The following is a 12,662-nucleotide window of genomic DNA, read 5'->3' on the forward strand; positions in this document are numbered from 1 at the left end:
ATCTCTTTCCCATCTGATAGGTTCTGAGAAATGTTGCGTCACATTATATGGCTTTGAAACCACACTGATTGTTTTATGACTTCACCAGGACCAAGCTGAAAACCCACCATGATGTGATCCCCATTTCCTGTCTGACAGAGTTTCCCAATGTGGTCCAAATGGCCAAGGTAAAAAGAGCTGTTTTTACTATGCAGAGATTAATCTGCTGTGATCGTATCGAACCACATCCTAAACATTTTTTTTTCTCTCTCTTTTTTTAATCCAAGCTTGTCTGTGAAGAGGTCAATGTGGACCGCTTTTTTCCTGTCCTTTATCCAAAAGTAAGATCTGCTTTGGTTTGTATAGTATATGTCCTTTCCAGTCCCACGCATCTGATGATTTAAAGGATAGGTCTGCAATTTCTCAAGTCTGTCTTAAAGGGGAAATATCATGAAAAGTTGTCAGTGCTTGTGCTCATACATTTGGGTATCTGGAGTACTACCAACCCACAAACTGTGAAATAAAACAACCCAGTCAGTTTTGTGGGCTGCCTAGATCAGAAAACATTGGATTCAACAAGCCATTCAGATTAGGCTCCCCTTTCTATGTCACATGCAGGCTCATTAGAATATACCGACCCCTTTGCAAAGGGAAACCATATTTTTCTCGCAAGCCAATCAGAGCAGACGCGCTAAAACGGAGCGTTTCAGACGGAGGGTGAATACAGGTATATTCAGACAGACAGTATGAGAAAAATTATGTGTTTTTTTAACATTAATTCATGTAAACATCTTCAAGTATAAACCCAAAAATACAAGTATAAACTTGAAAATGAGCAGGATATGTCCCCTTTAAAACAATAGGCACCCATAGGAGACACTATCCAGGGAAACAAATGGGAATTTTATAAAAAAAACAAGATAACTTCGGAAGATACCCACTAGGGTTGGGTCATATGTAAAACAAATTCCAACCGGCCATCGTCAGCCCAATAACCAGTGATTACAGATATACTGTATTTGCAGCTGTTCTAGCAGAGGAGCATCGTAAAACACACTTCAGTCAAACTTGACAGAAACAAAGTAAATCTCACCAAAACCGTCTTGGTTAGTCTTTCCAACAATCACAAACTCTGATTTGGTCGAAATTAACCCTTATTTCACTGAAAATATGCTGGCTCTATTCACTTTCATTCTTGTCCTTCATCACTTACATTGTTAGCAGGAGATCTCTTAACAGCCAGAATAAACAGGGGAAATGATTAAAGCAAGCAAAATCTGTTTCAGTGTTCACATGGGCACCTGACTAAAAAAAAACTGTGAACGTATCCTTTAATGTTTCTCGTTACATCTTTTTTTTTTTTTTTTTTACAGGCTTCAAGACTTATTGTCACCTTCGATGAACATGTGATTAGCAACAATTTCAAGTTTGGGGTCGTTTATCAAAAGTTTGGTCAGGTGAGCTATAAAATCTGGATGTAAACTAGATGCTCTGTAGATGTGCATGCATCCTTTATATTCATTGTAATCAGTCCGTGAAGGATGACAATGTACCACACATTGTAATTTCTGATTTCTTCAAGGAAGCTGATTATGCTCAGTCCTCCTCCGTCTTAATTACGGCTTTCAGTCCAGCCCAGTAACCGTGGCTGTCTTCAACACCCCCTCTCATATTCTGAGGCAATCACAGCCTCTTGTTTACCATGTGGGGGGGGCAGAGGAGCTATTGAATGCTTTGCTGAGGGCTCTTGTACCTTTGAAAGGAGACCTTGGTGTAGAGAGATCTGCACCGGCGATTCCTTAAAGCCTGCCGTAGTTTTAATACATTGTTAAATACATTGTAAATGAGCCGAGGGCCATAATACAAAGTCAGTAAGGGCCCTCTGCTCATCCTTCCGGGCATTTTCTATTCAGGAGGGATGCTAAGTGGAGAAAGGCATGATGGTTGAGTAGGCATACAGGAAGCAAAACAGAATAAGCAATAGAAGCTTCTTCTCAGGCGTTGTTTCTGTGTTTGTGTTGTCAATAGATGATCAACTGTCCGTCACAGCTGATCATTATTGCACAAAGACAATCTTTAAGCCTTCTGTTCTACATCCTAATTGATCTGAAATGCAAATGTGTTTGAACAAGAGTGCCGGATACACTTCACTCCCCCTGCTTCCAGTTATTGATCCTAATGATCTGTTGAAGTAAAAACACACCTCACAGAAATACTCATCGTGTCATTGCCAGCACTCGACCGTGCAAATCTTACCTCTTGTGATCATTTTGCGTCTCAGACATTGTCCTTACTTCCTGTTTATTTGTAAAGCAGACACAAGTGCTGTTATTATTGTACACAGTCTACCGTACAAATCCTCCCCAGCGATGCTGCTGCTGAAATCATTTTGTCCTCCAAGCCTTGATGTTTATGAGCTTTTTTTTTTTTTACTGGTTGCAGACTTCAGAGGAAGAGCTGTTTGGCAACAGTGACGAGAGTCCTGCCTTTGTAGAATTCCTGGAGTTTCTAGGAGAGAAAATTGAGCTGCACAACTTTAAAGGGTGAGGATCTAATTCTGGTTCGAAGGCACTATATATATACTCTAGCATACATTTCATAACATTATGCCAACTGCAATTTACATAACATCGGGCTAGCTACAGTCAGGAATGATGGTCACGGTGCTGCAGTGATGGCGCAGAGTATCTTGTTAGACATGGTTTCTATGTGCTTGCAGTTTCCGCGGAGGGTTGGACGTGACTCACGGCCAGACTGGCACTGAATCCGTCTACTGCAACTACCGCAACAAAGAGGTCATGTTCCATGTGTCCACGAAGCTGCCTTTCACGGACGGGGACACCCAGCAGGTACTGTAATACAATACCAGACTAACTCACCTTTCATGATTCACTGCGAGCAGTCAGACAGGTTCCCTCTGGTTATTGTAGTACCATATTTTGCATGTTCCTCCCTGTTGTGCCAAACACTTGCAGCATATTTGCAAAAAAAAACATGGTAGTAAACACGAATCACTTTAAATTTATGCTTTAGTGTGTGTGCATATGTGAGAACCCTCACAGTGAATTAAAGCACATTGCTCACACGGCCAAGTCCTCCTCCTTCTACACCTCATGTATTCACACAAACACTGATTCATTAACACACACTCTCACACCGTTTGCTGTCTTGGTTTGTATAAACACAGATGAGGCCAAGTCTATATGTTCAGCAGTAGTCAGGCATTGTCTCTTTTGAGCCAATCGGTGCTTGTACATGCCGTCATCAGGAGAAACAGCACCCCCTGGTGGTGTTTCACAAAGACACATGCATTTAGTTGTGAGACAGGGAGAAGGAAAAATGCAGAGTAAGCACTTCTTTGTAATAATTTATAATGTCTGTAGTCTATATGCTGCACATATCAGGGTTGGGTTATACAATAAAAAAAACAATTGCCATTTAATCTTCTTTATTAAACACAAATACTGTATACTTATTATCTATTCCTCAGTAGTTTCACACAATTTATTAGCTGTGTTTAGTTGACAATATGCCTGTTAGCTTTGTGTTGTCATTGGTGTTAAAAAAATATTCTTTTAGTAGCGTACAAGCTGCTGGAACAGCCTTCCAGAGGATCTGAGACGATCCTCTGGAAGCGTAAACTAAAAACCCATCTATATAGTCTGGCTTTCATGTAGTGTTTTATTATTTATACTATTTTTTAATCTATTTTACTCATTTTTTTATCAACATTTCACTACTTTGAGTAACTGTTGATCATTATGACATTTGTCTATTTATTTGCCAATCACTTGTAAAGCACTTTGAAGTGAGTTTGATTTGTTCTAAAGGTGCTATATAAATAAAGTTTGATTTATTGACTGAATTAGACAGGGCTTCATCAACAATTAGTAGGAATGGCAACAAAAGGGTCACTTACTTATTGTCGTCCAAATTCAATTCCAGGGAGCATTAAAGCAACAGTGTGTAACTTTTTTGCGGCTCAATTAGCAGAAATGGAATATAATATTCATAACTATGTTTTCATTAGTGGATAATCACCTGAAACTAAGAATCGTTGTGTTTTTGTTAGCTTAGAATGAGCCCTTCATATCTACATATGGAGCGGGTCCTCTTCACAGAGTCCGCCATGTTGCATCGCCATGTTTCTACAGTAGCCCAGAACGGACAAACCAAACTCTGGCTCTAGAGAGAGCCTTTTGTGTTTTTATGTTACCTGAAGGCCACCGTAGTTCTCCGACGCGCTTGTGAGCCGCAGAGTGTAAAACTGTGGTATCACCAGCCGCCGTCTGACTTTGGTTGCTCCTAAAATAGTATCACTATGGTAAGGATGGCCTCTGAGCGAGGCGAACGAAGTTACCAAGGTTTTGCACTCAGTGCCTCACATTACCGCAGTCTTGCAAAGAGAGGAGTGAGCGGAGGGTACTCCCTTTAAAACTGTCCTCATAATTTTGCCTTTCTGAAAACCGCAGATAACAAATAACATTCATACATATCATCCAATGCTTGGCATCAGCTTTATCTCATCCTACAATAACTTGCATTCATTTACCTCTAAATTAATTTGCCATATGTGGCCGGTGTGTTACAGTTGCAGAGAAAGAGGCACATAGGGAACGACATCGTGGCCATCTTATTCCAAGAGGAAAACACTCCCTTTGTACCTGACATGATCGCCTCCAACTTCCTTCACGCCTACATTGTGGTCCAAGTGGTCAACCCCTGCACTGACAATGTTTTCTACAAGGTAACTTATCTCCATCACTATATGGGCTGACTTTGCCTCCTGTGGTAAACACTTGATCAAATTTACTCTTAATCCTTAGGTGTCAGTGACAGCGCGGGATGATGTACCTTTCTTTGGCCCGGCCCTCCCAAACCCCGCTGTCTTTAAAAAAGTAAGAGAAAGAACAACCTGAGAACTGCATCCCTGAGCCGGTGCAGTTTCCTCCTCGTGGTCATCAATTAGCTTACAACATGACGTCTTGTCTCTTTTCTCCTCTCTTCCCAGAGCCCTGAATTCCATGAATTCCTTTTTACTAAGCTCATCAATGCAGAGTACGCCTGCTACAAAGCTGAGAAATTTGCCAAATTAGAGGTGAGTTTGTTGCAAAGCATTTCAAACATTTGTGGCATTTTGAAAATATCCTGTTTAATTTCCCTCTTTTTGCATTTATGTGTGTGTGTGTGTGTGTGTGTGTAAGGAGCGAACGAGGTGCGCCTTGTTAGAGACCCTTTATGAGGAGCTCCATGTGAACAGCCAGGCCATGATGGGTATTGGAGGAGACGACGACAAGCTGGAAAACGGGAGTGCGGGAGGAGGGGGCTTCTTTGAGTCCTTCAAGGTAACTGGAGAGGCAGCAGCTGAGGCTGGGGCATCAAACTGACAGCTTCACTTCCTGCAACTCTCTGCTTCAAAAACATTTTAGTTATGCCTGCATTGAGATAAAAACACTGTTATTTACATTGATGGCAATTTTAAAGGTGCTCTATACAATATTCAGAGCATTATGTATAGATATAGAGGAGTAATGTCTACCTGAGCAGAGAGTGAAGTCACTCTCCCTCTGTTTGTATTGTAATCCGAGCTTCTCCATGCCATGTTAAAGCAGTAGTCTGGCATTTTGGGAATTACGTATATTGGCTTTTTTTGCCGAGGGTTAGATGAGAAGATTGATACCACTCTCGTGTGTGTCTGCTAAATTCGAAGCTGTTAGCTTAGCTTAGCCTAGCATAAAGACTGGAAACAGGGGGAACCAGCTAGCCTAGCTCAGCCGGACGATTTTTGAGACCAAAGAACCCACATTCGTAAGGTGGCGTAGGGTATACGACTGGCCCCAGTGTGGTGGTTAGAAGTGCCCGGCCCAGCGCCGGTACCTTAGTTAGGCTAGCTCTTTCCACCTGTTTACAGTGTTTATGCTAAGCTAAGAGAATCTGCTGCTGGCTTTAACTTCTGGACACATTTGAGAGTGATTTTGTTTGTCTCATCTCAAGGCTGTTACACAACAGGGGTGTTTTTTTCGTGCATTTAATTCACACATCAATATATTTTTCTGAAACTGTTTTTTTTTGTCATGAATACTTTCACACAGATGCGAATATTTCGTGGCGAAAAAGCTACGTACTTTTTTTTCGGAACAAGGCTGATTTTTCTGAGCAAAACAACAACACTGAGGCTCCGTAGTCTGAACCATGACGGCAAACTTTATTACTTTATTACACCGTGACAAAGGCAGCGCAGATCAGATCCTCTCCATCCGTTCTTACCTTTCACAATAAAAGCCCTAGACATCTAAGATTCGTAGATGCATTCGCATTTTTGTGTTGTTTATTCGTCATACCCCCGGTGCGTAAAGGCCTTAACTCTCGTCAAGAAAGCAAACATGCGCATTTCCCTAAATGTCGAACTATACCTTTAAGTGTCATTATAAGACTATAAGATCATTGTTACTGCACAGGAACCGTATAAAATTGACATCTACAATAATACAGTAACCAGTTTTTGTGCCAGTTGTCCGATGTTTCTTCTGTGAATGTAAAGTCTTCTCTCTGGCAGTCTCGAATGGTTGTTGTTCATGCAAGCTGTGGGCTGTAAGGGTTTATCAATCTCCCTCAATCTCTATTACAGTAATTTGACTGAGGAGAAGCTCTGCTGCTCTGTCCTGCTGGAACACACCACTCTTGGCTTCCCAGCTTTTCTTCCTCATGCCTTGCTGTTTCATGCTGCTGTGCTCTCCACATGCTCCAGTGTTCAGTCACTAGTCCCTTATTTATATGATTCTGTCATGTCTTTGTATGTCCTAATATCAAAGTGGATGGATAGATTTCTTTCACTATAAGATGCCTTCGCCTCTTCACTCTGTTCCATGTCTGCAAAAGAGGTGCGCTGGGCTTTAAAACCTCTCCTGGCTGTGTTTAAACTCAGTGTGGTCAGACATCTGTGAGCCATTTGGTGCTTCTACTTCCCCTCTCTTCTCTTACCACCTACCTAACATAATTACTCATCTGAACCCCCCTCCGGGCTTTAAAGCTTAGCCGTACTCTCTGTCGCTTCCTTGTCTGTCAGGATTAGCATCAGGCCAGCGCTCTCCGCCTGTAGTGGTCAGCGTTCAGGGACAGCCCCGAGGCTCCTCTCGGCCCGTAACGTCGTACAGCGATGTTGGGGGGGTCACAGGGGTCGGCGCCATCTGAATGTATCTCCTCCTCCTCGTCTTTCTCCGTAGCGGGTGATGCGCAGCAGGAGCCAGTCTATGGACGCCATGGGTCTTGCTTTGAAGAAGCAGCACACATTCTCCACTAGCTTCAGCAGCAGCTTTAACAACGAGCCCGCAGAGAGCCCCAAATTCCCAGGGATAGTAAGTACAGCCCCAATCCTCCTGGTCTTGAGCGAGGCTTGAGTCTCGCTCCCTCTGCCTCCCCCCCAGCAGTTCTACTACAGTTCATGCCCCCTTCCTCCCTCACTTGCCTGCTGCACTAACTTCTCACAGAGAAGGGCTCGAGTTGGTCTTTTAAACTTGGCTCTCACATTGCAACGGTTGCACGTTGTCTGCCACCACGAGATGGAGTGACTGGACACTCGTAGACTTGAATGCTTCTGTAGGACACAAGGTGAATTTCTCCCCGGGGGTCAAAGCCGCTTCTAATACGTAACTGTTTTTACCTGTGTCCTCATTATTTAAATCCCCATGCATCTGCATTGTTCTCACTTCAATTCTAATGAATGTGGGTTGACTGCTGTTTGTGTGTGTATGTGTGTGTGTGTGTGTGTGTGTGTGTGTGTGCGTGTGTGTGTGTGTGTGTGTGTCTGCGCGCGCGCGCGCATGCCAGCTCTTTTTGATTGTGATTATGAACAAATGATTATTTCTGTCATCAGGTGAAAACCTTGTTTCTCCAAATGGCATCTTTTCTGTTTATATAACTGGCTCTCTGTAAACACTGCAACAAGTTGAGTGTTACACAACATTTTTTCAAGTCATAGAGGAGCTTTTCATCTTTCAGTTGAGAGTAAAACACGCACTTCCATATGGTTGCTTGTCTGATCTATATATGGTGAGAACCAGAGAGGCGTAATTGACCTTTGACACACTTTACAGGAGAGCCAAAAGAAAAATTACCATACTCTGTCCTGACATTGTTTATTCAATTCAATCTTTAATATTAAAACTTCATAAACATGTGGATGACAATGTACTTAATGACAAATATTTTTACATTCATTAAAAAATATATTTTCCTTTTTTCTTAAAGGAACAGTGTGTAACATTTCTAGAGAGAGCCTTTAACGTTTTTAAGGCCACCGTAGTTCTCAAACACACCATAATGTCACTTAGGCCCTCTGGTTCTCACCCCTCAAATACTGTATACATACTGTATACATACTGTATATATACTGTATATATACTGTATATAAACTGTATATTTTGGGCGGCTAAGGGTTTGTTATTTTTTAATGGAAATTCTCTGATTTGTATGGAAGTAAAACTCTTTATGAAACAGACACCCATATTAATAACCTACTGTATTTCTAGCTCACATTTAAGATCATAAGTAACTAACCATTATTATTAACCAACATGTTATATTAATGAATATAACTCAAGCTTGCTTTTTGCCCATGACTCTGTCTTGCTCTGAAAGTATAACATGTCTGCTGTTTTTTAATCTCTTCGTCCTCTTCCTTGCAGGCATATGGCTCACATAACTGACTCATCACTTCTCTCTCCCATTCAGCGTTGCAACCACGGAGCCAAAATGTCACTCTTTGTATAACACATGCTTTGTATTTTGTTTATGACTGACTGCATGTTATCTCATATATATTTGTATAAATCTCATATTTTCTCTCCCCCCCTACCCCTCTAACCCTCCTCTCTTATTTTTTTCATCTGTCCTCATCACATTTCTCTCTCTCTCTGTCTCTCTCTGTCTCTCCTCTTCCTGTGTGGCTCAGTCATTGCTTGTCCCAGGCAAAAGTCCCAGTAAATATGGACGTCGAGGCAGTGCCATAGGGATAGGAACAGTAGAAGAGGTTCATGTCTAATTCTAACTACTCGTTTCTCCTCTTTGCTCCCTTTTGTTGTCTGCATGGCTCCACTGCATTAAGCACTTTTCTCGTTACATTTCAGTGCTCTGTATTTAACATAGTGTGCATTAGTGTGTGTTACAGACAGGATTTATCGTATACAGAGCATTATCTCAATGTGTGATAAAACAAAAGCAGGTATAGATATTCTCCTTCACATTCTCTCATTAATTAAATGGTTTGTCAATTCCAATATTTGGGATTTTTACAAAGACTACCATCTAGAAATCGTTTAAAGGGGAACACCACCGAAATTTAGAAATTCAATATGTTATTTCCGTGGCTTGATAAAGTTCAATAAATATTAGTGAACATGAGCTACTCTGTCTCTCAAAGCCAGAAACCAGAGAAGTAAGTCGCAAACTTGTGATGTCATGGGGTTTAAAGTGTGGAACTGCGCCATAGTTTTCTTTTTTATACCCAAATGAGCTTTATTCTATTGTAACGTTCTCAGTTGTGAAACAGAAAATGTTCCCCTTCCCATATACTCAGAACAGCCCACCTGGTTGCTCTCAGTTGGTGCCTACAAATGGGGTTGTGTTTACCGTGTTCACGAGAAGAGTCCATATGAACGCCCCCCTAATGTGCTATTCACAACTTCATAAGTGGAAAGTTTCCAAAATCTCCAAGTTCACGAGTTGTGATGTGTTTGTTGACATTGTCAGAAATGGCGTAGGCCATGGAAGTTAATCTTTTGCCGCATAATAAGTTAATATGTCTGAGGAAAATGTTGATATTACCAACGGCCTCATCTTTTTCCTCTGTCATTACTTTGCATTTCCTGCATTATGTTACCCACTTGCTAGCTTGCTAAATTGTTAGCCTCTGTGGCTTCTAGACGCCGACAGTAACGTTAATATTGCCGTTGCTTAACAGCGGTGTTCTCACGACTTAAACCACTTGAACGCCAAGCATATTGTGTACACGACTTCCCATGTTGTAAACACAACCTCACATTTTCGGATTTGGGAGAGAGTTGTTCATGCGCACTAATAATTTTGGACTGTCGTAGACCATAGGAATAACATGTATGAATTTTGAAAATGGCAGTAGTTCCCCTTTAAAGTAGTAAAAGATAAGCAGCTCAGTCATATGACTGTAGCACATAGACAGTAAAAGTCACATCTGAAGGGTCCACCTTTGGCACCAGAATGACTAATATTGTAGATTTTCTTCTATTCTCACTGTCTTATCTGCTCTTCTGCAATATATGTTCACCTTCTGTAGTCTTTTATCACTATTCTGTATTTTAATTCCAGTATCTATTTTGTTTAAAAATGATGAATATTAATGATTAAATGACCCCTTACAAAAAAATTATTTAAAAAAAGAAAAAAGAATCCTCCTCTGGCTCTTTGAAGCCACATTGAGTTAAAAAGGCTTTTCAAGTTCTTATTTTGAGAGCTTTAAAAATGAGATTGAATGAACAAAGCAGTCGCTGAGAAAGCATATTTAGTGGTAGGCCCCGGAACCTTTAAATCCATCTTTCATCTCCCTCCTTAGTGTGCCCTGCACTGGCTGAAAGACTGGCACCGGGGCTTGACATTAAGCCTCTGAGTGCATATTTTAACTTAACAACTCAAAGGGAGCAATGTTACTGTTCAGCCTCTTTTTTTTTCTGTGGTTTTTGTAATGGTTAAGTCAAAATAACCACAAACTCCCCTCAGTAATAAATACATTTATAGATAAACTTCATATTACTCTAAGATATTTAAGGTGTTAGTAGTATTTTGACTCTGACTGTCTTTCCTCTCTCCCTGGCAGTCTTTGATAATCCCGGGGAAAAGCCCGACCAGGAAAAAGTCTGGTCCTTTCAGCTCCAGGCGAAGCAGTGCCATTGGTATTGAAAACATTCAAGAAGTCCATGAGAAGAGGTGAGAAAAGACACATTGATGCTGTATTTATTCTTATGTGTACCAATACAAGCCTTGTAATCGCTAACTAAGGTTCATACTTCATTACCTTTCACTTGTTATCTGTGCTTGTACATTTATTGATTTTGTCTATGTTGCACCCTTTTTTCTTTTCCTGATATTTTGCACCACATGTCTCATGTAACAGTAGAGAGAGCTCCCCAAATACCCAGAAGACCCCCGACAGCGGTCACGTCTCGCAAGACCCCAAATCTGACAACTCGTCCAATCAGAGCTCTCCCGAGGTGCTCACAACCGCCAAGAACAGGTGTGTATAATATGTTACATCACAGGATTCACACCTTGTGTCTGCCGTACCTGTGTTTGTGTAACCGCTGGGCGATCCTCAGCCGTGGCAGCATGTTGAGTGACTGTGTCTTAAACATAAGATAAAATCAGGTTGGGCTGTGCTGGAGAGTGATAACCCAGGGTGTAGTTCTTATCTCGGTGGCAGGGCCCCATCCATCCCCGAGGGTCATGACCTCTCCCGCTCCTCCTCCAACGCTAGCAGCTTCGCCAGTGTGGTGGAGGAGCACGAGACAGAGGCCACGGAGGACTATGACACAGGCATGGTGAGTGCTTCGTTCATCCTGTAACAAAACAAGACATATCGGTTTGTCTTTAAGTCTTATAATATAACATGTATGTTTTGCTGCATCGCCTCACCTCGGCACTCTTCAGGAGAGTCTGTCGTCTGCCGGGACGCCACACAAGCGAGACTCCCTCACATACAGCACCTGGCTGGAGGACAGCGCCAACAGCGCCAACAACGCCAGCACCCCCAGTCGCGGCAGCTCCCCAGGTGAGAGAGAAGCAGGTCCAGCATGTTGAAAAATTTAAAAAACACTTAAAACATTTAAGAGTCCCAAGAGGTTTGTAAAGCAAATAATGGATATTTTAAGTAACTACTTGTTTGCTCATTTGTATATTTGTTGATTTATTCATTTACTTACATAAATACTTTATAATAAGGGGAGGAAACACATAATTAATAAAAAAAAAACATGTGTGCAATGACTCATGATGATTTAATGCATGAATGAATGCAGGATGCATTATGAATTCCTGTTGCTCGCTTACCATTAAGAAATGATTAAGCCATTATAAATGTATGTGATTAGATAACACCTAATGGATCATCAATAAATGAATGTTAATTCACAAGTCAACGTCCTCCTTGAGGGGCCATCACAGAATGAACAGGATATTATTAGTAAGGCTTTCAGAGAGCAAGGCAGTAGGACAACGGTGATAGAATTTAACAAAAATTTAATTTTAGAAGTATTTCTGTTGTTCTAACAACATGATTAAATATTTGAGCTCATTCTAGATTAATGACTGTCATGAGGAAATGAACAGGTTATAGCATATGTGACTGGCTTTAATTTCTTTCTTTGATAATGCACACACAGCGAGGCGCAGACCATCGAAAATGAAAATGAGTCACACAACTCTTCTCTGCTACATCATGCTTTGTCACCTCACCAGACATTTTTGACTATCTTGCCTTCATCAGGGTGTCTGAGGCTATTTACAGTTTCCTTATATCTGTGATTCTCAAAGTGGGGTCTATGGAGCTCTATCAGGGGGTCCACAAAATAATTTGCTATAAATTATAAAACTGTGCTGTTTCGTTAAAAAGTGCATATCTACAGGTGGGGACCATTTGCGCCAATAAAACAAGCATT

At 41.3% G+C, this 12,662-nt stretch overlaps 1 protein-coding gene across 17 annotated transcripts in view; it reads left to right on the plus strand.

The window, feature by feature from the left end:
* Window positions 1–12,662, plus strand: part of LOC119489550 (rap1 GTPase-activating protein 1-like) — a 62,581-nt gene that overhangs the window by 46,848 nt on the left and 3,071 nt on the right. For 13 of the 17 annotated variants that reach the window (XM_037772121.1, XM_037772122.1, XM_037772128.1 and 10 more), the window contains 15 exons: window positions 89–167; window positions 267–320; window positions 1,353–1,436; window positions 2,422–2,522; window positions 2,699–2,828; window positions 4,571–4,726; window positions 4,806–4,877; window positions 4,991–5,077; window positions 5,184–5,324; window positions 7,203–7,334; window positions 8,930–9,007; window positions 10,826–10,935; window positions 11,123–11,242; window positions 11,411–11,546; window positions 11,656–11,776. In XM_037772121.1, coding sequence (XP_037628049.1) covers window positions 89–167; window positions 267–320; window positions 1,353–1,436; window positions 2,422–2,522; window positions 2,699–2,828; window positions 4,571–4,726; window positions 4,806–4,877; window positions 4,991–5,077; window positions 5,184–5,324; window positions 7,203–7,334; window positions 8,930–9,007; window positions 10,826–10,935; window positions 11,123–11,242; window positions 11,411–11,546; window positions 11,656–11,776 — 1,601 coding nt within the window. Of the gene's footprint in view, window positions 1–88; window positions 168–266; window positions 321–1,352; window positions 1,437–2,421; window positions 2,523–2,698; window positions 2,829–4,570; window positions 4,727–4,805; window positions 4,878–4,990; window positions 5,078–5,183; window positions 5,325–7,202; window positions 7,335–8,929; window positions 9,008–10,825; window positions 10,936–11,122; window positions 11,243–11,363; window positions 11,547–11,655; window positions 11,777–12,662 lie in introns of those variants that run through there. The other 4 variants (XM_037772139.1, XM_037772125.1, XM_037772129.1 and 1 more) reach the window with 4 other exon arrangements.

The sequence above is a fragment of the Sebastes umbrosus genome, chromosome 6 (genome assembly GCF_015220745.1).
Source record: "Sebastes umbrosus isolate fSebUmb1 chromosome 6, fSebUmb1.pri, whole genome shotgun sequence".
NCBI classification, from domain to species: Eukaryota; Metazoa; Chordata; class Actinopteri; order Perciformes; family Sebastidae; genus Sebastes; species Sebastes umbrosus.